At 32.2% G+C, this 27501-nt stretch overlaps 1 protein-coding gene across 7 annotated transcripts in view; it reads left to right on the top strand.

Moving 5' to 3' along the window:
* The window catches only part of LOC116433584 (uncharacterized), a 410336-nt gene extending 383933 nt beyond the window's left edge, over positions 1-26403 (top strand). For 3 of the 7 annotated variants that reach the window (XM_076374507.1, XM_076374508.1, XM_076374506.1), the window contains exons 7-9: positions 10923-11165; positions 11811-12042; positions 13508-26021. In XM_076374507.1, coding sequence (XP_076230622.1) covers positions 10923-11165; positions 11811-12042; positions 13508-13736 — 704 coding nt within the window. In that variant the 3' untranslated portion in view covers positions 13737-26021. Of the gene's footprint in view, positions 1-10922; positions 11166-11810; positions 12043-12550; positions 12681-13507; positions 26022-26365 lie in introns of those variants that run through there. The other 4 variants (XR_013001492.1, XM_076374510.1, XM_076374509.1 and 1 more) reach the window with 4 other exon arrangements.
* Positions 26404-27501: the final 1098 nt, after the last annotated feature.

The following is a 27501-nucleotide window of genomic DNA, read 5'->3' as shown; positions in this document are numbered from 1 at the left end:
TAAAATTGAATATGTTATTTTAAAAAGTGGAGAATTCGAATTGAATAATTTGGAAGAGCGTTGAATTATTTCCAATTGACAGGAATTTTTTCAACAGTATTTATTGACACCTTTGTTCACACATATACAATACGTAGAAGTGTAAATAATATTTTTTCATTTAACGTCTTGTTTTTGAAAATATTGACTTTGAACATGTCGATTATTTCAATCCAGGTGGCTTTGACATATTGTTAATTTAAATTTTCTATTAAATTATCATCAAACGAGTTTTTTCATAACACATAACGTTACGTAACATGTTCTATAATTTATTTTATATTCAACGTAAAACTAAAATGTAGACATTGAATATAGGTACTCATATTATCCAATCTATTAGTGTCAGCTTTTATTATTTATTTACTTAATCCTACTAATAGTTTTTGTCCGTGAATTATTAAGGAGAATCGTATTACCAGCAGGAGCGACGCGTCATTTTCAACGCGCGTCAATATTAATGAACAATGGCACGTCTGAGAAGGTAATGCGATACCACCGTACCTTATTATATTAACACAGATTTTATCACTGCATTAATTAGGGGCGACGACGGTCGGTTTCACAGCCCCAGAAAGTCAACCCCTATCGGTGCTATCACACGACGTTCCCGAACTTTCGATCTCTCCATCCCGTCGCTTCCTTTTTGAAGGATGAAAATATTGACGAACTTTCCGACGAGAACGCCTCGTCTTTCGCATAATCTTTCGCGGACGATTAGGTAAGAGGATTTAATAATTGATCTGTCTTCTCTTCGCATCTCACGGCGACGGGAGAGACTCTGACGAAATTAAATTTCGGCGATCGATACGTGGACTGGGGTCGTCCCCTTATAGAAACTTAGGTTAATATCTCCCGTACTGCAGCTATGATTAATAACTGAGTAGAATAATATTCTTTGTTAAATGAAATTCAAGTATGAATGAGAGGGAAGAGAAATTTAATTAATGCGACTTTACATTAGATCGTAATGTAGATTGAAATCTTTTGACTTACGACGTTCAAGATTGTTCTTGTATATTCTGTACGTATGATTTAAAAATTGTACTTTCAGAATTAAATTATAGAGTTTCTCCTTTACGGATTATTAGTTGAATCTTAGTAAAGAATATAAACATATTCTTTTTTTCTATTTATTTATAGAATTACTTTTTTTTACTAGTATTTTACATTCGAGGGTCTTTGTTGTTTGTTAATGAAACCTTCTAGAAATTTATTTTAAAACAAACTCAGTAAATTTTGTAAAATGTTCAAAATTTTATATTATACATACGTAATAGTATGAAAACATTTGTTATATTTGAAATTTTCGTTTAGAGAAAAAAAATTTGGAAACTGTACATTTTTAAAAAATTCTACTTTTTAACCAATGCGATCGAAATGCTGTCGCTTTAAAAGTGATTTTGAAAGAATTCGTTTAACAATTTCAGGTTACTCAATGTGTGTGTTATCAAAATACGTGAAATGCATTTTGGCCGTGAAAAATTTGACCTGTAAATAAGGAGGACATGTATATGCATGTTACTTTTTCAATATTACATTCTACTTAATTACGTATAATAAAGGATGTACAACGCGACAGGCTTTGATATTCATGCGCTGGAGATAAATATTAATGCATAAAGTCAAAATTGTCATTAAAGTCGATAGAGTTATTATTTCAGAATATGTTTATAATCTGATAAAAATATTCGTAATGAAACTGTGATAGTCATCGTCAAAAAAGAATTGCAGGAAATTGTTAGTAATTATAAAAACGAAGGAGATATTAGGAAGTCTTTGCTTATTCATAGGATACTCGATATCATTGATTAAAATAATAGTTTATTAATGATGCTTGTTAATTGCTCTGAATTGTAATGGAGTCACAATCAATTAAGAGTGTGATGGATGTCATGTTACAGATTAAACTAGAGATAGTTCAACGTTCGTAATGAGAGGATACTGATACGATGTTCGTGTAATCCAATTCCGATTAGACAGCCATCATCTACCAAATTTCCACACATTGATTCACTCTATAACCTGTCAACAAATGCCCTGCTCGTCATTGAATTGACCAATCAGTGCAGATAACCATTATAATCAATGTTGCGGAGTTAAGTTCGAAACCAGTGAAATATTTTACATTCGTCATCATGCAATCAAATTTTTTATACACATTTTTTTCAATATATGGAACTTTACTAAAAATATATCCTTTTTTTCAAAGCTTACTTATGTTAACGATTTATTAAATAATAATTATAGATTATTCACCGATAGGTACATATCCAAATATATGTTCAATAAAATATTTACACAAAGAAGATTCTGAAATAGATTCTTTTATATATATTAAATTTTTAAATTAAACATATATATTATGGATCTAATTATTTGCAAATAGTGTTTATAATCATTCTTACGTAATTATTTCGTCGCTTTGCGATCACGTCAATATTTAATTGAATATTATCGTTCATTTAAAGATTATTATAGTTATTCTCAATTAGTACTATTCAATAATGTATACCAAAGCGATAAGCTTCCAATTACATGACGGGTTATATAGCCAGAGAATTACAATATCCGTAATCCTCTTAAAGGCATTTTAGGTTCTCAAATATTCAGTTGCTTTTATTTTCCCTTCGTTTGTACTTACGATTGGACTGCGAATATGTATACCTTTATAGCATTTGAAAATTTGTATAATAGAAGAAAAGGTGTACATTAACAAATATTTGTGATATTCTTATTTTCTTTGTACCATAAACAATTCTTTACTTTTTAGAACTTTTGAAAATTTAGTAAAGAAATCTGTAAAATTCTTTGGAAATCCGTAATTTATTAATAATACACATATGCCACTGATTTATCCAGTGTTCCGTTCAATTAAAAGAAAAATATCATATATTTGAATACAGTTCGTAATATTACCATTATGATTTTAGGAATACGCACTAAACAATATTACATCAACATAACATAATGTCTCAAAATCTTCTGGTTCCTTTATAGCTTTATGTCTTCACCTAATTTAAACCTTGTATTAAAAGCAATCCAATGAACTATGAACGCATAATATACTTAACACTAAGTTTACTGATATTTATTGTACAGTTTTTTCTATTATTCCTAGAGCGATTAATAGTTGTTTATTTAGATCTCAGAAGTTAAGGATTGAAAAATACATACGTATTCGTGTAATTGAATCAATAAAAATCGACATAAACATTTAACAAATAATATTTATAAAATTCAATGTGTGTCAAATTCAGGGGTTCCGTAAACCTAGTGTTACTTTATCGATAATACATATTAATATCACAAAAATCTCTTAACAAAATCCTGCGCATAAATTACTAATCCATTGAATTCCCCAACTCTAACCCCCAAAAGAGATTGCTAAATTCTAGGAAGGCAGAATGCCCAATTAACGCTTAACTGTCACTTGAAGGAATCAATTTCCGGGGGAGTTTAATAAGTCGTACACTGCAGCTTCCTAAAGTAATCCTCCAATTATTAAGATCACGCCGGCCAAAGCATAATTTACGTAATCCTCTTAAATATCGCAGCACTTTCATTAAAACGAAAAAGTTCCGGCCGGTTCAAATCGTCCGTAAACTGCTTTTAACGATGACACAAGATTGCTCTATCCGTGTCATGGGCCGGCATTCGCTCAGCGACGTTTAACAGAAAAGAAAAGTTATTAACTAACCGGCGCAACCTGAGAGTAACTTGGTTTACGAAGCGTTCAGCAGAAGTTCGCAAGCCGCCGGCCTCCTACCGTGTGCTCGGCCGATCCTCCTAGGGGGTCAGAAGTTGCATATTGTTGCAATAAGGGTCAAGCCTGCCGATAAACTTCACGGAGTAGCGACGGCAAACGTGTTGCAACTAAGATTTCTTTCGGCGAACGGGAAACGCCCACCCGGAATTGTCCATTCAACTTGTAACTCTTAATTTCGAAGCAAGAAACAAGAAATCTCGTCCCACGTTTTCCCCGAAGAACGCTGGAAAATATGCTTTCATCGTGGAAAAGTTACTCGTTAGTTTTAAATACGTTTCTTCTTTCAAACTTAATTACTTTCTCTTTGCTCTGAGTTGAAGGGCGGAATGCTTGGGTCTTATCATTGCCGGGGCGTTCCTCCCGGAGAGGATTTTTCAGGAAACATTGTTATAACGTTGAGAGAACGGGATTTGAGGAATCTTGAGTTGAATTTATTTCCAGTTTCGTGTGAATGATTGTTCCGCGTCTGCAATAGGAAACTGAGTATTATTAAAAAGTAGAAGGATGTTTATAATATTTTCGGTTTATGCAAAAAAGTTGGAATAGTGAAATTTACTATTCTTTGAGTTTATTACGTTATTTAGAATATTTTCTTACTACTTCTAAGATTTTTCTTTTGAAATTGTTTTATTATATCATACCAGTTCCGTTTAAAAGAAAGGGAACCTTCGTTTCTCCCAGAAGATGTAGTTTTGAATAAATATAAATGAATAATTTTAACTTTATCATTCCTCTGTATGTATTAACAAAAATGTTTCGTAGGTGAGGAAGGAAATTAAAATTTTTTGCAAGAGTATTAATAACCTACAAGATACATTGTCTGCAAAATTATTAATGCATCAGATAGGCGACATAATCGGTATAAAATGAATAGTGTCTGTGTGGCAGCTCGTAAATGCGGAAGTGTTTAAAGGTTTGTTTGATAAGCCACGAATGTTAATTGTACGTATTCATCTTTCGGAATTCTGTATTAATTAATTATCACGTTAACGAGATATCGAGTATTTAATTAACTTTGAATGAAAGAAAATTATGGGTGATCAATCAAACAGATTCCATAAATTCCAACGTAATAAAACTGCTATTAAAATCTGATACAACTATGCAATAAATACGATTATTAACAATTAAATGACCCAGTTTACGATCGTACGATAATAAGCCACAGTCATGGCAACTTAATAAATTTAGTAGAGCTTCACACCGTTCGTGTTATCAATTTTTATTTATTTAACACATATGGTTGAATTACACCGTGGATAACAATATAGTATATTCCTTTTCAGCTTAATTTGTGACATTTATTAACAAGTACTGAACAAAATTAAAAGTGAAATAAAAATTTTAATTATTTTATACGACGTTCCAATTTTTCTTTTGATAATTAAATGTTTTATATATGTAAAAATCTTTGTAATCATCTAATATCTGAAAATCCTATAATGAATTGAATCCAAAGTACGTTAATCCATGCAAATGACAACAAAAACTGTTTAAACATGCATACATTATATACTTCAAACGCTTACATTGATCGTTCTCGCAAACCCATGTACTTAGATGTCGAGATTTCCAAAGCAATTCGTATGGATCTAATCAGGTTTAGATTGGCTCTGTAGTGTTCCTCTGTATCGATAGTGGATCGCTCGCCGATAGACCAATCTGTGACGGAACAATCGTCAATGCAACAGCATACCTAATACAGATGGTTCCGTCGCCGATATCCGCACGTACCAGGCGCGATTAAACTGAATCAATTGAACGGCGGACTATTATGCAGGTATCCTTTTTCTGCACAGCTCTACCATTCATGCGCGTATATTACACTGCGCACATCAGTAGAAAACGTTCAGAAAAGTCATTTAATAATGTCTACTATAACATTAATTCGGTATTTACACTAGAACTATCAATCAATTGGATCGCCTTTTTCTAATTTTTTTCATTGAAACTCTAAAAATGTTAAGTAAAGTGACAAAATTTCTAATTTAGTGTTTGCATATAATGAAAATAATATCTATAGTAATTTCTCGCGCAATCATTCGTTATCTTTTGAATAATTGTAAAAGAAAAAATTATAAACAGGCAATTTTGACCCGTCTGGTAGTTCTAGTGTTAATATCTACATACATTGCACCGAACGTAATTTTTATCGAGATTTACAAAATTGTTTATTTTTTAAATACGAACATATTTGCAGGTTGGATAATAAAAAAAGAAAGAGTATAGAAATTAGTATTCATTTACATCTGTCAAGGTCGATAATCTAAAAATTCGAATGTCCATTTGTATCTTTTTTCTTGGAAAACCGATGATAAAATATAGAAGAATTTTATTTGAAAATTTCAGGACTATACATTATTTTTATAGTTACTCACTGTCAAAGTGCTACACTTCACTTTCTTTCATTAACCTAAATTGATACTTAACTCTTTATGCCCTGAAGGTACTTACTTTAATGTACTACTTTTGTTAAAACGCTGCTACGAACCAAATGTGATTAAATTTATTTTTAACTTGAGTTAATTTACAGAGCCATTGCATGCATCTACTTTTTCCTGTTTGTAAACAGTATTTATACAACAGTTATGTAGAATAAAAGAGAATTACATAATGCAGAATATAAAAGATTAACTAATTTATAGTTAAATACTACACTAAGAAAAAATTCTAAAAATAGAAATTCTGAGAAATTTAAAAATAATTAATAAAAAAATAAAAGTTAAAATGGCGATGGATTTTTTCTATCCTGAAAAAGTGATTTCACAATAGTTTACCTACAATATTATATACTAGTAGATATTGTATTCCAAAAATAATCCGAGAATATTATTTAAGATAAAGAAACACGTATATATACATATAAATGCGTTGTCACGTGTCTGTCCTGGTGTATATGTAAAATTATAAGAGTTTCTATGTACCTGTATACATGTGTTTCCTGCTATTCCGGTATTCAGCAAACTCGTGAATACTAATTACTAAATCACTATTGGTCCATGTATATTTCAGAGTATTAACTATGACGTCATTATTCATGGTCATTCATCAATATTATACCGTGTCACAATTCGATAAATACCTTTCGACAAGCATTTGTCTTCGTTCGTAGATTAACGACGTTAAAGAATGTAATTATAATTTGTTGCTGCATCTTTTACACCGCTAAATTCATGGATTTGTCTAAATGCCGGTTTTGTAAAAATGATTTTATTGCACGCCACTTGAATGCATGTATAAATAAATGTATATAAATGTGCACGTTCGTAGGAAATTGCATGAGTATCGTACGCAATATTTGTTTTCTTTTTATCTCGATATATGAACTCTCTAATTGTCCACATTAATTTGACTAACGCTGTCGGTAAATATTTGTTTACGTGATCATTGGATTGTTACTTCAACAAACATTTAGTGAAATAGGAAACATGAATTGTACAAATATAAAAATCGTTCTTAATTGAATGGGTCGTAAGTTACACAGGCGCTTGTAACGGAATATCAAATTTTTAAATTTTTTGTTGGACTGTTTTTGTTTAAACGCAATAAATTGAAATATTCAAATATATCACGATTCTGACAAAATTGTATAAATGAAAATTGGATTAATTGAACTAACAAATAAATTGAAATGTTTCAAACGTAGGTTATTCATATTTCCTCATTTGCAAGTTGTGAAACTTCGAATGCCAATTGTCAAATTTATTCTACTTATCATCCTAGATATGAATTATTCAGAATGTAGTAGTCTAACCATATTTCTAAATTTTCGAGAAAAAAAGTTTTTATGAAATGTTCTTAGATCAAGTAAATACTAATATTATAATGTTATTAATACTTTTAAACATTATTAATTATTAATTTTAGTAATTGTAACGGTAATGTTTTATTAATTCAAATACATTTCACACAAGTTTTTTTTCTGGAAAATTCACAATTAGTAGCTAGAACTCAATTATTCTGAGCTATTCGTTTACAAATGTAAGTACAATATAAATAAATAGTTAAGAAGTATTTCTTTGAAAACTTAAAAAGCCTGTTAAATTGAGTTATAATCATTTTGTGTTTCTTTATAATGTCAATGTTGATTCGAGATTTCGTGATACCTGATTTGCTGATTCTCGCAGAAATTCCATCGTGTCGACAGAATCACGACGCTTAGCAGTTCTGTTTATGTAAATCCAGTGTCTCGGAAGAGTTCTCTTCAAGAACCACGTTTAAAGTGCCTTAGTTTTCTTAATCAGATAATCAGGAATAAGAAGGTCATCAGGAATTCAAAGTTACCTGTAAGAATTGTAAGTCGTAATATTTACATTATTTCTTGTAATCAAACTCCATACTTGGAATCAACTTATTAACAGCTTTATATTATTCTAAAGAAGACCAAAAGTGTATATTATTTTACTAATGGATTCAATTGTATTTTAATACTCACCAGGAAATTTGTACAGAGAAATTTAAAAATTACAAAAAACATCATTATAATCAAAATTGAATAGTTTCCTACGTTTAATAAACTTTCATCTAAATAGAAGTTTTAAACAATTTGAGTAGAAAGTTCTGTGGGACATAAACCAGTGGGTATTAAAATCTTTATTTTAGTAATTTTCTTAGCATCTGTTGTACTTTTAATGTATATAGCACAACAAAGAAACATGCATTACTTTTTAAAGGATGTTTCCATCCTAAATAACCAAAACATAGAAAAAAGTAACTACTTGATATTACTAATTCGTTTCTCTATAAACTTTTAAAAACTCACAAAATCTGATCAAACTATCGAATTAAAAACATTTAGCAAAAGTTTTCAGGATTTATTTTATTTCGCATATTTTTATATTCAGTAGATTGAATATAATACAATACCTCATAAAATTTTATAAAATTTACTGTTTCATCGTTGTCTTAAATTCTTTGTATGTTATATAAATACAAGAACATTATTCTGTACCTTGTTGAACAGGATATATTAACTGAAAATACGAATTCCACGATGAGTTTCAAAATTTGCCCATTTTCGAGATTTTCCTTTGCGTGCATACGAAATGTCTAACATCGGCAGACATTTTCGCACAAGTTCGACGTAACAACGACACAATGCATACCGATTACGACACGTAGTTCGCGTATTCCTCTGGCATGAGTGACGAAGCTTCGCGCACCCCGTCCGATCTATAATATACGAACTCCGAATTTCCATTCCTATTGGCATTCAACGGGGGCGGCACCTCTCTACGCTGAAAAATATCCGTCCGCCGGCTGTCTGAGCTCAGAGAACCTGTCGGAAGTACAGAGTATCAGTATCTCCTTTGCGGATCCACTGATCCGTAAAAACACGGGGTGAATGACATATCAGCGGCTATCGACGGTCCTGACACGCTTCGATCCGAATTTCCATTATTTTAGAAGCAACCTATCCATCTTTCAACGTGTTACGCAACGCGGTAAATGAATCTAGAACATTTCAGCTTGTTATGGAATATTAAACATCGACCCTTTAACTGTTAAATTAATATTTTAATACTGAGAGCCGTTTGATGGTTGAAGTGAAATTAATATTTCACAACCTTGCTGCAAGCTTTCTGAATTTTTGTAGAAAAATTTAAATGAAATAGAGGTTATTTCTTCTAATTCTTTTCGTTTTTATTCAGTTATTAATTTTTAGTAGAATTATAAATATTCTGTTATCATAGAAGTCTATAAAAGATATTTATTATTTTTATTCTACCAATTCTGTAATGTACATTTGTATTCATGTAGATAGTCCTTCATTATCGGTCTCATACTGTTGTTTATCACATGCCTGTACTAGTGTTCGTACGCGCTTACCGTGTAATCAAACGATCTTCCACTCGTTGGTGATCAATAATATTGATGAATTACCGCGGGCGTCAGTTTTAAATTTAATTTCAGTTCCGACCATAAGTCACAATCAAATACCAAACGAAACCGTACAATTTCCTATCTATTCAAATTGCAAATTAAATCGGTATTGGATAATGTCTTTCAATTAAACTTTAATGGAGTACTTAAATTACGAAGCACATTACCATTTCGTTTCAAGTGGCCTAGGAACATTGAGCATCAATCTGAACAACACTTCAATTTGTAACCGAAATTCATCGTTAACCCGGTTTCGATACATTTCTGTCGTAACAGATTTTCTGCATTCTTTATAATCAGCACTGCATCTGATTATTCAGGAATTTTTGTAATAACGACACGAATGCAATTTGGTGGAGGATTATGCATCACTTTATTGCCAATACTCTGTACATAAACGCGGCTGCAAATAATTCACTGTCGCCTGCGCAACTATACGCTATCTGTAAAATAAATTAACCGTAGCCCACATATTTCACATACTTGCCGGTAAAGTTATTGCGAGCCGTGTTTAGCATCGGACTGTACATAGTAATATTTATGTGTTCGTTGTCATTTCACTAATGCGGCGTTGTCAACGATAAATCTACGCGCGACAAATCAGTTCATTGAATTCGTCTGTCGTCTGTTTAAATAATCACCCTCGACCTTCGCTTATTGTAAATAACAAGGGCGGGAACCGGTGAGTGTGGATTATTGGCACCGGTCTGTACATTGCGTTCTCACCTTCTCTACAACTCATTTGAGCGGATGCGCGAGTAGTGATGGGATTTATCGGTAAATTCACTATTAGATCAACGTCGTATATTGATTCTCTTGTAAAGGAAATGATACTCTTGCACAATAGGATATTGTTAAAAAATTGTAGGCTCACTTTCCTATGCAGCATTCATTCTACACAATTCATATAATTATTTCACGGGACACTTTTTTTATAAATTTATTTATGTAATAGAAACTGCCTTTCTTTTTGTACTTGTTGCTCCACGTGAAATACAATTAATTAAAATTATTATGAATTTTCTCGTATCAAGGAAAAATTACTCTTACAATTATCTAAATAGAGGATATTCGACGCTTCAAACTGTCTTTGTAATTATCTATTTATAATATTTATACATTTCTTGCGAAATGGTGTCCTACTGAGAATTGTTCCCATCACTACGTTCAAGTCGCAATTTTCCCTTCTTCACCACTTGCCTGAATTCACTTGTTTCTCGCGTCTACACAGTGGACACACAATCGAGCAACTATAAATCGCTCGGTGTAGGAGCGAAAGACTTGTCCCTAACGCCCACGGTTATTCAAGGGATGGGAATGTTTGGGAACAACGTGGATGATATTGCTAGTGACGTTACCACCAGTACGACATCACCGGTTAATTGTACGACAGTAGTCTACGCCTTTCCCGAAGAGGATCGTGTCGTTGTTGGATATATCAATGAATGGATCAATGCATATTCGTTCATATCGAGTAAGTACTAAGCCGTTTCAATGTCGATCTGCCTTAGGATCAGTCGATAAATCTCTCTGAACCTTCTTTTATCGACTCGACGTCGGTAAATACAGGTTTCGCTCTTATTAACTACTAAAAAATTACTCGCAATCGACACTTTATCTGCTACCGACAGTGTACCTACAGCGAATTAATTTAAAGCTTCTGAATTCAGTTGTGGATAACACAACTACCTTACATATCGAATATTGAAAACGAAATATACGTATTTGTCGATTGACTTTTAACACTGGAGAGTAAAATTTAGTAAGTAAATTAATTGAACACTCATGAAGTGGCTTATGCTACAGAAAAAAAACGCGAATACCATGCTAACTCTACGTTTTTTTTTATGTAGATTACTGAAGGAATGTATAGTAGGGTGCATCCGTGTGCTCGAAGCGTGATTAATTTCCATGGTTTGCAGTCCAGCGAGCTGGGCACTGTGTTTGGCATTGCATTTTCTCCAGTGGCAGATATTTATAGTAGTTTTGCATGCGATTTGAGGCTCTCGCGATTCATAGAATGTTTTAGGTTTTAACTCAATTCGTAGTCAGTTGTTCGCCATCGCGATATGCGCCATGAAATGTTAGTTAATTTAATTCGTTGTTTTACTTTCGACAGAAAATCAAGAAAAGTTCTACCTCTATATCATAGTATCGGTCACCGCCGGTATTCTAATTTTTTTGGGCTTGGTGATTGGCCGTCTCCTGGTCAGCCGTCATCGCGCAAAGAGAGACGCGAAGTTCCATGCTAACAACGAGGCACTTCCCAATGGATTCACCGACGATATTTCGGAGATCGATGCTGATATTGATCTCACAACGCCAGTGCCAGTTCCGATGCAAGATACACGGTAGGTTCCCTACTTAATAACTATTTCAAGTATAATATGTTTAGCCATTTTCTCTACCTTTAATACTTAATTTCTAATTATAAATTCAAACAGAATATATTTCGTTTTATTGAAAACTCTCTTTACGTTTCATAATTTAAAAAACCCGTATAAATATTATTATATATTTTTTTGTTCGGACTTACAATTACAGGAAGCTTTTACCACCTTTCTTTAATATAATCATCAAAACCTTTTTGCGAGCAATAATGGAAATGACAAGCTTTTTCCTCAATTTAATATTAAATGGGTATTCTCCATAGATGTTTAGTTACCTATAAATGCAGATTTTCTCCTTTAAATATAATAATTACACTGACAAATAATAGGAAATTGTGAAATGAAACGATCTTATTAATATCCAATTTATGTTTGCATCAAAATGCCCGAAAGATCTGTTTTTTCCAACCAGAGGAGTCAACCCTTCTATATTTGAAGCCCTGATTTTAAGAGAGCACTTTGTTCCCAGCACCACTTTTGATGGTACGATGAATCGCACTCCGACATCTGGAGATTATAGGCTATTGCCTCTGTACTCCTCTCGACGGCTATAAATCTTATTTCTCAACGGAATGACATAGCATAATCGGCATAACAATGTAAGAAAAACGAGAGGTGACTCAAAAGTACATAATTATTTCCGTCAGTGATTAATTATTCAGTAATTGATTAATTACTTCATTACTTTGTACGTATTAATCTTTGCACACAATTCAAATTAATTTGTCAATAGAGTAAACATTTGTTCTTAATTATATTTTAAAACCAACATTTCATGTACAAAATGTCATCTAACTTTATTATGTGTAATTATTTGTAAAATACTTACACTAATGTTACTAAAAAGTACCAAAGAATTCATTAATTCCATTATATGACCTCTTACAGTTAGTATCATATCTACAACTACGCTTTAAAGCATTTCTTCGTACGAAAATCAATGCAGAAGTATATTAAGGTACTAAAACTTCGTGACTCGCCCTACACGTTTCAATCTAATCTCAATCTAATGTTAACACTGATGCAATTCAGTTTACAAAACTCTGCTACCACTACATCCTCAACAAAATGCACTAAGGAAATTCTGATCACATTTTCGATATAAAATCTACGAATAGCAATCCATACCATTATCCGCGAAACACATTTTAAAGAATTCTCCATAACGTAAACTATCTATATTTTTAATACTGGAGTTGCTAAGCTATCAAATCAACGATTAGCAACTACCATATACAAAGTCACAATTGCATTTAGGGAAATACAATCATCGCTTTCAATCACAACACTTTTAATACTAAAATTTTCAAGCTACCGAATCAACGACTCACAACTTCCATATATAAAGTCACATTTAGGGAAATACAATCATCGCATTGGATCAAGACATTTCGAACATGTATCTCAATCTCATATTTATTTCCAGAATTCCGGAGACCCAATTGGCCGAGCGACTCCACGGGGACCGTTATTACGCGGACACAAGGATACCCTTATCGCCCACCACAATTCACCCACCACCGGGTCACCACGCAGCCAATACGGGCGTGAGGGTGGACCTGGGCAACCACATGGTCGGCACCGACAGCCTGCACACGATCCTGCGCCCGGAGAACCCGCGGAGCCTGAACACCAAAAGCTACTACTACGGCTGACAGGAGGAAGGGGTTGTCCCGCGCGAGGGACGACCCTCGTCCTTGAGCCCGGTACCGGAAGTGAGCACGCGGAAGTACTGCTTTTAATTCGAGATGCCGAGATTTTCTGAAGGACAACCACCGTACGGAGCCGCTGTAAAACTACGTTCGTCGATCAATTGTCGTCCCGTCGAACAGAAGGATCCCGGCACTCGCGCTTGGTACCGGAGACTAGCACCAGTTGGTGATGTTTTTTATACTTTGTCTCCGAGGCGAACGGACTTCAATTGCGGAGAGGAACGTTTATTTTCAATCTCGTAGACCCAGTGGATCACGATACTCTCGATTCTCACAGTCGGGATGGTAATCTCGTGGCTGAACACTTCGTTGCCGGAAGTGGCGAATCGATTAAACGTCATTAGGATCAGGAATTCGTAGATTAAAACGTATCGAGTGCTGAAGTTGACAATGAACGAACTGCACATTTCTCGCGGAAATCGTTTCAGGCGTGCCTGTGTTCGACACCGGAAGTGAACGAATCTCGCAGACAGCTGTTGCAGCGGCGATGGTTGTAAATACGATTCTGACGCTGAGATTTCATGGTGTTCCGATTGACGATCGCGAGATTTCACGGGAAACAGGGTTGGGAAACACGTCGATAAATTGTTCGGTGGCCGAGCGAGCAGAAGAGAACATTGAAAATTATTGTTGTTGAAGATGCTGTTATTATTGAGAAATACTGTTTTTAATCGAGAGACGTACTAGTTATGTAGCGCTGGATTATGGGATAGAGGAATATAAGTATGTTGATCGTGAACGAAGAGTTAAAGATTTTTAATGCGCGGAGCGTTCGTCCTGCATCCGGTACCGGAAGTGACCACCCGAGACGTTGAACTTGATGGAGAAATACGATTGTAACTGGATTACGATAGATGAATGAAACTCTCGGACGACGACGAGGAGTTTTTGGAGAAGTGAAAGGGAATTGACGTTGATTATATTCTTTTCTCAATCGTACTTCAGGCATCTGAAATTTATTTGACTTCAAGTTAAATTTCTTGTACACTTAAGATGGTGATGTTGCTCAGATACAAGAAACTAGATATTTTTTGTAACGTGACAAGTAGCTCCGTGGAAGTCTGCATTTAATAGAATCACTTCTATTTTCGTAAGTCAGGCGTTCACTTTGAACTAAGAGAAAGTTTTTTTATTTGGAACTAATCATTTCAGTGATGACATAATATGATCTTGAAATCAATTGACACTGCCCGTTCAACGGTAATAACAATGACAATGTCTATAGAAGTAGATCGATATTCTGCATACATACTACAAAATAATTTTCATTAAGTTATATACGCACAAGTTTAAAATTAAAGAATCTTGTTTCTGTATTTCTTTTATGGAAAAATACATATCCACACAAGTTACTTGAAACAATAAAGAATCCTATTGTGCTTCCAGTACAATCGAAGATTTATTGCTGCCAAATTGGGAGAAAATTACTGCCTAATCTATGAGAAAAACAGCGGGTTCTTTGTTAAGCACGTTTCTGAATATCATCGACCTTGTGATGGTTTATGTATTCTCGCCCATGATAACACAAAGCGCCGATAATAAAGAATCCGATAATAATGTTATATTACAAATTTCGTAGTGTTTTTCTCGCTAACAAGACTAATTGAAAAATAGAACTGATTTATAAAATTAATTAAAATGCGAGATAATTATTACATCTTATTTTTTTGGAAGAGGATTTAAAGTATTCAACAAATATATACTTCTTTCGTACGTATTTAGTTGTCTGGTAAATAACCAGAATACAAAATAAAAGAATGTGCTCATTTTGGTTATACCATTTTAAAACTTATTGGAACAAATTAGTAAATAATTACTCAATGTCGCCTAGTAACTATATTCACTGACAGCATTTTCAGTAATCTCTTAACAGAAGAATTGCATTTAATAAATAATTAGTTAACTAACTGTAATAATTTATTTACTACAAATGTACTAATGAAAAGTATACAGCAACGTAGTATTGTTGATATTTTATAATTTTTACAAATCCATTATTATTTACCACGAGAAAACGAAATAAAATATGCAACAGTTAATTCATTTCATTGAACAATTTTTTCATAGAAAGTGTCATTCTGTCCATTCCATGATTAATCAACGAGTAATTCACAAAGTTCATAATTAATTACTTCAAGGTTCGCTGATACGTTCACTCTTCGAACCGTTCAGAATAATTTTCAGCGGAATCGCACAAGTTTCTTTCGATCAAGAATCACAGGAGTAATGGCAGCGATCTAAAGATCGGTGGTGCGTCCGACATACGAACGAAAACAACTCGCTCGAACGACACGAATCGACGGTCGATCGATATCCTTGGAATAATGTCAGTCCCTTACGTCTGTCCTCGTAAGAAGGAACTACACCAAAAAATAAAAAAAAAATAATAAAATAGCAAAGTATACAGAAAGAAAAATTGTTCGATTGTAATTCCCGTACTGATACCAAAAAATCGGTATCAGAGGGTTGATGAACGACCTCGTACACTAAGGAAATAGGAAATCGGTCGATCTCAACGAAGTTACAGCGGTTTTGTATCGCGTGTACACGCAGAAACCAGAAACGCACCATGAAACGACTTTTATAGAGAAACGATCTGTATGTATATCACGCTGTAAATAGGTACAACTGTCATTTACTGTAACGTTAAGGAAACGAAACGGAATGTGTGAGCGAGCGAGAGAGCGCGTGCATCTTTGCCGAGAGTGTAATACAATCGAAGGACGTCTCGTAGACGAAAGACACCGATACTGCCATCGAATCGACTTCACGATCCTGTGTGATTGAGATTCTTCGGAGCAACATCCTTATAACCGATCGTGATCGTTAATAGAAGTGGATCTTCGACGCTAGCAAATTTACTATATCGCCTTTCGAATCTTTTATTCAATAATATTCAGTTCTTTTTATAAAATTCAGCAGGACTGTACTGATAATTGATCGGTTTTGAAGAATAAACTATAGAAACGTGGATTTTATTAAAAAATTTTTTTAAATAATTAGAAAGAATGGAATATATTATTTTGAGACTTTTAGCAAGCATTATCGTACTACTGTTTTAAAAGCTGTAGTTATAGTTTAATTTATTACTATCATTTGTTTCAATAACAATCTTCATGGTGATATTTTATCAAGCGCATTTTTCATGAAATGTCTAAAAAATACGATAAAGAAATCGAATTAAGTTTTTAAAAATTATTTATTTACTTTGAATTTAATGGCTCGTTTCAAAAAGGATGAATTATGTGTGTAATTCCAATTTCTATAAATTAATTCATTATAATTAGCATTTGCTTAAATATGTATGAGTCGATGATAAAAAATTCTTAAAATGTACACATCAATCTTTCTGATTATTGGATATAGATTTTAAAAAACTTTCTAATAACATTTCCATTTACCTTTTAAAACCAATCGATTATTACGACGGATCCTGTATGTCGTAAAATTTAAATGACTTTGAGTAATTTAACTTTGTTTGGTAACTAAACGTGATATAAAAGGACTGATTAAGAAGAATGACATTTATATACTGTAAATGTTCATCTCGACATATAAATATTATAAATCATATTGCTGACATTACGTTGAAATTTCTTGTTAACAAATGTGACATTCGTTAATCAATCCTAATTATTGGGTACTATTAAATGCGAAGCATTAAAAAATAACAACAAGATTATAATAAATTTTATTTTTAAATTTACCTTTATTATGATTGATTCTTGTATCGGCGTGAGTGATTAACGTTCTGAGGTACCTATGTAGTTGTAATGCGAGACGTATTCGTCTCGTCGATCACGATCGTTAACCTGTAAACAATAATGTCCAGTCTGATCGTTCGTGTGTTAATTTTAAGATATATGTACACGGAATCGATTCCACGTACGTTTCGATATTAACTTCGATTCCAAGACTCACTTAATAATTAACGTTTCTTTTTTACGTTACGCGAGGAAATAACAATAGTATTTTGTAAGAAATTGAATAATGTCTCAAAGATCATGTGCAAGGATAGACATTTTTAATTGCATTACGTCGTTTACGAAAACTGACGGTACATTTGCGGATTTATTATATTTGTTGTCCATTGTTTGAATTTTCGTTTGAATTCAAAGAAATGGATGAACGTTTCCTAGTGCCATTAGTTCTCGCGCATGATCATTATATTTAATCTGTAAAATAGTTTATACTATTAAAATAACCGATTTGTACATTACTTATTATTAACTATAATTTTGCACATTCATTGCAACATTATCGTAGGTAACGAATAATTAATGTATTTATAATTTAAGGGTTGTTTATTTAATATTCGATGATTGGATGACTCACTGAAACTTTGCGACGTGTCGCCGAAATATCATAAAAAATTTGTTTAATTAATCAGTAACGATGATTGACAGAGTCTGCCTCTGATTGTTTCCCAAAAAATTAATTGTAATTATATAAGCATTAACAAAAAGGTGAAGCAAATTGTAATACTGTAAAATCGATACGAATAAATCGAAACCAAAACGTGAGGGTAAAGTAAAAGAAATATGTATACCTACTAATTGAAGTTTCTATATTTGTTACTGCACTCCTCAAAGAATGAAAATATGAAATTCGTTCGATTGCATAACAATTCACGTTAATTATTATGTGCTATGTTTTAACTTTGAATAAAAAATGGCATGTAAGTTAATTTACTGAGTTGCGTGATTCTCCTTACATCAAGTACTCTCCACGAATTAAGTTTTTGATGTAATCTTGATGCATTTTCCACAAATGAATTATATAAGACTGACATACGAAAGAATTCGTTTTAAATTGAAAACGAAATAGTATATTACATCTAAAGTAATTATTTAAAAAGTTTTATATAACAGCGTATTTTTTGGTATAATTTATTTATACATACGGCTTCCATTTTCTATGAACATTTTATGAACACAATTTGTCTGACTGTTATAACACTATATAATATTGCTGTGAAAAACAATACGATTTTATTTATCACACATACAAAGGTTCGTTTAATTGAAAATGATCAGTAATTGGAAAACAAGAAAATTGAATAATGTGAGCTCATACAATAAACTTTTAGCATATTGCACAGCAGATTGAGAAAATGTTTCTTCTATATTTTTAATTACAATCAAACACATTTGACTTTCCAGAATAAATGTTATTGAATTGAAAACAATTTTAAACAATGCTGAAATGAATTTTAAAGCATATATTAATTATTTCAGCAACATATATAAATGAAAAGTTATACAAAAATGAAACCTTCCAAAGAATCTCGAATATTCATTATAGGATTTTGCAATTTTCATAAATTTAGTTCGTAAAACAGATTAATTAAAATTTTCTTTATATTAAACAGTTGGAAACAACTGATGAAACCTAAATTGGTATAACATCAGTTAAAGAATAATCAAATTTTACATAATCAATTATTCAACGCAATCATTTTCTCATGTTAGATTATTAAACATCGTTACTATTCAATTGATTAGCGCTCGAAAAAAAGTACGCAATACTTACAAAATCTGAATACAACAGTGCACATTCCAAGTATAATAAATCATTCTCCGCAATTGTATTCATCACGTAACAAGAGACGTAACAAAAGCTCGAGGGTAAAAATAGATGATAAAGGAGCTATTATCATAGATCGTCGAGCATAAATCAATTTTCCGAAAAAGCTTCATAGCGGAGATGAAATACGGAATAACGGGCTAGAAAAGGCGTTTCTCGAGCGCTCGTCGTGCCTCAGTGAGTCAGTCAATTATTTCGACGTCTTCGAGAAGAGTGAAGGAGAGCTGTGGTGTTCCACTGATTAGTTCCCGTGCTGAAATAATCCGTTGTGGCCGTGTTTTTAATTGGTCCGGCTTAATTAAGCCACTCGTGCGGGATTGTTGCGAGTCGCACGGATCTCTTGGAAAATTCTAATTGCCGGAAGAATGTTGGCACTCAGTTCTTTCTTTTTTGCTCGTGTACGTTTTTGAACCATTCCTTCTTCCGTCGCTATCGGAATTCTCTTTCCCTCAGTTCTGCGTTGAAGGTCAGGTACTATACTAATAGCACGTCGATAGAGGTTTCTTTTTACTAATTTTCAATCCTCAAATTTTCAAAATTTCATCGTTGGAAAATTATTTGTTCGTAAAAATTTTAGTTAGCATGGTAGAATTTACGAAACTTTGAATCTAATGGTTATTAGTTTATAATATTGAATGGTTTCTCGAGTTACAGCGCAACATGAAAATATTATTAAACTTTATTAAACGTCTACTGACGTTTAGATGAGTTTGAATTTATTAGTAGATTTATTGTTAATAATAGTTCTTATTACGTTTGGTACTCGTATCTGTTTTATATTTTAAATATTTGGATTTTCTTAAAAGTATTCGTCATTTGTTCCATTACCTTATTTATAAATGCAAAAAATTCGTGATCTACTGTGAATGAATCAGTGAAATAAAACCAATGTATATTAAATACTCTTTCCTAGATTGAGTCATTAGTAAAATTATGTTACTCACACATAAATAATTTTTTCTGATCTTATTAAATAAATTATTTCATGGAGAATCATTTTGTATATATATAAACATACATATTGGTTTACAGAAATATTAAATTTGATCAAGCAAGTTTTTCTCCTTATTTCACATTATTATTAAAATTATTTTTTCTTCGTAAACAGGGAATCAGATGTGGGACATGTATACTCGATTCGTAGTAATTTACCGTGGGTCCAATATATCCCATTGGTACTGGCTCAACAAAATAAAATTGAAATGTAATAATGTATTTAATGAATTACGGTATGTCGATGTTTCGAGAGTGAATGGGTTGATATTGTTTGTAGACTGCGCAACGCACCAAGTATTCGGTTTTTATAAATAAATCTTAAGCGTTAACGATTACGATAAGTTAGTGGCTTATATTGATGTTGATGTTTCACTATTTATTCATGTGTCACTGTGAACATTTGAAATCATCTTTGAATTTTAATCTGAAAATTTCTATTCATATGTTATTCAATAGGAAATTTCTTTTTCAAGGAGCATATATTTTGAATCTTATTCGTCATAGTTTATGTCCTTAAACTATAGTAAATTATTTACTTTTAATATTTAATTTATTGAGAAAACTAGTTTTCGTTTTTATTATTCCCATTTTCATAATTTCTGCAACTCTTTCCTTCGTTAATTATGTTTTTTACTATCGAATTAATAAAAAATAATTCATTTTGTTTATTAAGAATTATATTCAGTTTAATTAAAAACAAAATTTGATCGCAATTGTACTTTGGTATGTATAATATTCACGGTCAGATCATCAGTGACATATAGTTAGGTTGTAATATGTTAACCTGACATTAACATTAATTACTTTTTAAAGAGTTTACTTCTTCGTATAAGTACTATACTACTATGAATTGTCAAGTGATGTCAATTTATAGACACAGGTTTTTTATATCTCATCTGTAAGATACTCTTCTTTAATGTTTAACATTCACTTGATTATTATTTATTCGTGCATACTATGTACATTATTAAGGAAATATGTAAGCTATACCAAAGACGATTTATTATATGTCGATCAATAAAAGGGTAATTAGGAGGCTCGGAAATATAATTCATTAAATCACAATTTGGTACAGTTAGAAATCCTATTCATTTAAAATTACACGTCCACAATGATTAATCAATTATCGAATTACATTCGTTCCATTAGTTGTATTTTGTAATACGACAGATATTATGTACAATTTCGAATATTATATTACGTTTCAGACTGAGTAATTTTAAAAGATTAATTCTGCTTTAGGTATTAAGCAACATATTTAATTCCCCCTAGAAAATATTAAGTAATATTTGAAAATTGGTAGAGAAAAGTAATTTAATTAAATGCTTAGGAAAGAAAATTAAATTTCTATGAAGAACGAAGAAGAAAAATGAAGATCAAAAGCGAATATTATTGGAAGATCTCAGAAAAATTAATTTTCCTAGAAATGAATATTGAGTTTGACGAGAAAATGTATACATCCATCGCTGGTATATTGATTGAATTTTAAAAAGGAAAGCAAACAGAATATTAAAAAAAATGTACAGAACCATCTAGCGGCCAGTTAATATAATTGAAAACAGCACTATAAATTTCTAAATGGATTATTATCATTTAAATAACAAACTAAAAAAAAAACGAAATTCTTGCTTACTTATTACATGCTTCATGCTAAGAGTAAATAATTCTTTTTACACTTGTTAACCCTTTATAGTTTTACTTATACTCATGGTATATCAATAACATCGAAAAATCTAGTCCAGCATTCTCATGGTTCAATATTTAAATTAAAATCTCAATTTCTCCAGAAAAGGAGTACGAATAACTGCCATTAACAACTTCACCAATTAATGCAGGTCAAAACTTGTAGATAAATAAAAGAAAAATTAATTTCAAGATAGAAAGCAATCACGTCATTTTTGTTTGTCCTTAATTAATAATATTCTATAGGAAAAAGTTTCTTTTTATGTCTCATGAATTTTTTCGTACAAAAACTTACAAGAATAATAATATCATCTGATACACTAAAAATTCAGAAGAAACTTAAATAATAAACGAACCATGCATTTGACAAAGCAATCATCTCTGCGAAATGGCAAATAGAAAAATTTGATAAATATAAATACATAAAAAGCCAAAGAAATTATCCCTAACCCTTTAAGCATAAATATCATATTTCCAACATCAGATTTGAATAACTAAATTCAAAAGTTACAAATAAATAACATTATTCAAAAAACGAAAAGTCAGTTACCATTTACTTTTCTAATATTTAAAAATTCGAAGTATAATATCGCTTTTCGTGAAAAAGTTTTTTAATACTTCAACAAAATTTACGTCTGCGAAGGGTTAAAATTTGAAAATGTTCAAAATTGGAGTTAGTCGTTTTGACCGGTATACGACTCGAACGTCGTCGTTTCAGGACTGGTTGAAAAAATTGTCCCGTCCGTCAGCTTCCTTTTCCGAGCCCTCGGGTTACTTATTCGAAGCGGAGTGCCTGATATTATTCAAGGAGAAGCGGCTTCCGAGCAGGGTACGTGCTGATCGCAGCGTCGTCGTCAGCCCATAGTTCGCGGCCGAAATGTAAATTCGCGTTAAACGGATCTCTTCGGTGAAGTTAAGGGAGCACGCGTGTCCCCGTGTCCTCTGTAATGCACGAACAGCAACGTTGATTTATCGTGACGCTGGAAAACGAGATTCCCAGACAGGAAACGCGTGACCTAAAGGCTTAGAACCACACTGAAATGCAAAGGACTTCGGCTGACCGAATCCTCGAGGATCTATTTACATAAATCCAACGTGTCTCTAACAATTGTAAAATTCGAACAAATTTTTGGTAGGAACACATGCAATGTAATTGGTAGAGAATATTCCTCTTTATTATATGCTATCTTAATTTAATGAATCTAGAGTTAGACTACTGATATCAAATTTTATATTTTACATTCATGAAAACAACGGATATCTTCGTTAGAAATTATTAAATAAGTTCGTTTATTATTATTTACATGAGATTCAGAAAATTGCTTCGATTATGGAAGAAAACTATGTATAAGGTATTTGTCAATCAACGTTAGTATTAGTTTGATAGCCTCGTGTTCTTGTGCTCTTGAAAACTGAATTATTTTGGTACACATGAAGATTTTTATATTCAAAGAAAATATAAAATCTAATTTTATAATATTATTACTGCTATGTGTTTGCGAGTTTCTTTTTAATTAAAGTTTTGTTATACATATTCCAAATAATATAAGTAAAAATATCTAAGCATAACTTATTTAATATTAAAAATATTAGTTTCTTTTACTATTTCAGTCGATTGAGAAGAAACATGCAACTGTTTATATTCAGTAAGGCATCAATTAATCAAAGTTATTTAAAATTCCATGTTTTTTTATTAAAAGCTTTTTTCCGAATTAAATAAAGAGCATTTCATTTGCAATAAAACCTTTTTAATAGCGTAAAATCTCAATACCATTCGCAGGATTATTTCATAAGGATAATCGTCGTGATTGTTAAACGGAAATGTCGTTGGAATTTTCATTTTAATGTGGGTACTCTTGCACATTAAAATCTGTTCGAATATTCTACAGACATTCTACTTTTAGTAGAGTTTCATTAGTATAATGGATTCGTGAAATTATTCAACGCAATTACAACTTCAATACATGTTGAACTGCATGTTCTGGTTTTGCTTCATGACTTATTTAATTTTTATTAAATGTATAGTTTATAGAAACATTTTGACAAATTCTCATGTGCGTTTCCTTTGTATAATTCAAATTTGTAATCATTTTGAACTAAGATTAATATAATATCAGTAAAATAAGAAATTATTTATTCAGATGATTTATACATTAATCACATCTAGTTTCAAAATAAAAATTCCTCAAATTTCACCAACAATTCACTCAATAAATTGGTCTTTCTTTCATTATATATTAAATTAAAGCGTCAACAATTTTCTAGCGAATATTGAATCAACTTTAAACAAAAGTACGTAAAAACATTTTGAAAAACAAAATTATTTTTTTTTAAATAAAGTAGGAAGGGTTCCATCGTTCCCGCAAAGATCGTCTAACAAACGTATCGACGCACGGTGCAAAACCAAAGGGGTAGAAAACTTTAACAGGAGTGCGCGAAGTTTTCGCATTCAGGCGGAGGAAATAGCGCGGGAACGCAGCGCGATTGAAAGGAACTTCGAAGCATTTCATTTCGAGAAATCGTATGTATTATCGAAACCGTTCGATCGCTTGAATTGATCAGCGTTCAAGCAAAATTCAACGGGCGAAAGCGGAGCGCATTGCAACCGAGAGGAAAGATTTTCTGTTCGCATTGCACTTATAACGAGGAAACTCCGCGAGTTTGAAATTAGTAAAAAATATCACAGAATGTCCACGAAATCTATTTCCGTTTGTACAAATATTTATTCATACCTATAAATATGAGTATATTTGATCACACAATAAGCAATAACGAACAAGAAATAGTTCGAAATTTAAAACGCATTCCACTAGAAGAATTTTCACATTCAGTTGCAAAAATTTCTCAAAGATTAGCGATTCCATATTATCTGCAACTTTATACAGTTATTTTCAATACAGTCGTCTAATACCGGTCACAGAAATATCTAAATAACATATGGTTTCATTTAAAAATAAAAATAATTGTTGACAATGAAAAAAAATTACTATAATCGATATTGATATGCATAGAAAACATTTCTATGAAAAAGAATATTAATTTCATGAAAACCATTGGACTCGTTATCAGCCGATGTAATATGCCTAATGGTTTATCGATTTGTTCGTCACCGATCAGTTTTACGAGGACGCCTCGAGCTCGCGTGTACCGTGACGAGTCGCTTCTCAAAATTACCGAGACTTTTGTATGACTACTGAGAAATGATTTGAGGAGCATGCGCGTGAGAGAGTGCGTCGAATACCGACCGATGTTCTTATTGTAAGTACATTTTGTTTATAAGCACCTTGTAAATATCACTGTACTATAAATAACCGTGTACTCTTCGAGTTCGACTCCTCCCCGATCTCGAGAGGCAAACGATGCTGAGACGAAGAATCGGATTATAAGGAATATCGTTGCCATAGAAGCGGGAACTTATCGCGACTGGAAAGACTGACGCGACTATGGGATCGAAACGAAAGTTTATAATTGACTGTAAGCATCGGTGACTAAGATTGTGTTAATTTTCCGACGACGGGTGTTTTTTAACGACCTCGCGAGCAGCGATTTTTTCGACTATTCGAATTGTTACGTACTATTTTTGTTTCGATATTTCATCGAACATACATTTACAAAATATTTGTAATATCGATCTTGTTATTTAATCTGATATAATTAACTGAGAACGAAAGTTAGGAATAGATGAGATGAGAAGATGAAAGGAGTCTTTAAAAATCTGGGTTGAAATAGATCCAAGCATCGTCGTCCGAGGATTAAACACGTTGCTGAATTGATATTACTATTATCTATGTAGAGATGATTCAAGTGGAATATATGGGAAGGAGTGATATCTAGGTACTTTAAATTTAGTGTTTATATGAAGTGTATGACAATCGATATCGCGGAGGATGTGCGAACGGATGTATCGTTCTGTTAACGTTTTGGAGCGGGTCAGAATCTTGAATGTACGACTAACGTTTCCAATTTGTGTAACTATCCCTTAAATGATTTACAATTATAATAAATAAATTATGAAAAGTCGCATTGTCGTGTTCATCTGCGAGACCTTGACATTCCTGCATTAACATTCATGAGTTAGTTGGACTTTCTAATGAGAAATACATAAATGTACGTTTGAATTTTTATACAATATTTCAATATAATACATAAAATTATAGGAAAATAATTATCAGTTGATTTTTTAATGTTATTTAAATACTGAAGCTAATTATTTAATTAGGACACAAAAATTATGAATATGTAATAATTTATGAACAATGTTAATTCGTTTCATTTAAATTAATTATTATAGTGTTACTATATTATAGATAATGAAAGAATGGATCTTGAGTAATCGAGAACTAGGAATAAATATATGTATTTAATAAAATATGGAATCAACACGGACAACACGTAAAAAATACAATTCAATGCCACGGAGGCCAACACACGACTCTGCTCCCACCACTCTCTCACTGGCATTCTCTCCCAAAAATCAAAGTGTAGTGACGGCAGAACTTCTGCTTTTTATCTCGTATGAGCTCGAAGCATTGAATGGAATTGTATTAAGTAACAAAGAAAGTTTGAGATATTTTTTGAAGTAAAACCTGAACATGGGAATGTTTATGAAGTACATCTTATTCGATAAAATAATCAACTATGAAATCTACCAAGTTCTTTTAATCAAATATAATTATGTGGTATTAATGGTATTTTTAAATATGTATTATTTTTTAAAAACACAGGAATAGATAATTGAATAAAATACAAATAAATAGAAACGATATAGCTTGCAGTGTATAGGTCTTTTCTGTTCTCTAGTCAACGCAACTCTCTTAAAACCATTCTCTCCCCCACAAGCATTCTTTTCACTCGCACTCATTACAAACACTCGGATGCACCCCTAGGAAGCTGGCCCTGCAATCTTGGGTCCGTGATGTAGTGCAGGCCACTTTCCCTCGACCGTTTTACAGCCTGTCCTTCACTCACACTCATTCTTACATTCATTCTTCTTAAAAATACCTAAACCTACGCTAAAAATTCTAGATACTACATTATCATATTAAGCTAGAATTAGACTAAACGTTCTTAAGTAAATTAATTAAAAAGAAATAGTAATATATGATCAGCAGTAAATACAACCATTATATTTATTTACCTTCCTTAGTTATCAGTTTAAGATTTCAGCTAAAAAGTTGTACCTATTAATACGAAATCATAGTATGCGATAAATTAATATATTAATTCACACTGGTCGTACTAAATTCGTTAAAATATAATGACAACTAGATTCCGTGGAACAAAATTCAGTTATAATATATAAGATTTTGATGGACATATATAAAGCGCCTATACAATACAATCAAATCACAGTACACACACGACTAGCGGTTAACCGTTTAATTCCCATTATTTCAAAATTATGACTAACCAGAAATTTAACCACAATTGCTCGCGCCTACAA

This window comes from Nomia melanderi, chromosome 2 (genome assembly GCF_051020985.1).
Source record: "Nomia melanderi isolate GNS246 chromosome 2, iyNomMela1, whole genome shotgun sequence".
Classification (NCBI taxonomy): domain Eukaryota; kingdom Metazoa; phylum Arthropoda; class Insecta; order Hymenoptera; family Halictidae; genus Nomia; species Nomia melanderi.
Note: the sequence above shows the minus strand (reverse complement) of the source record. Positions and strands in the feature narration are given on the sequence as shown.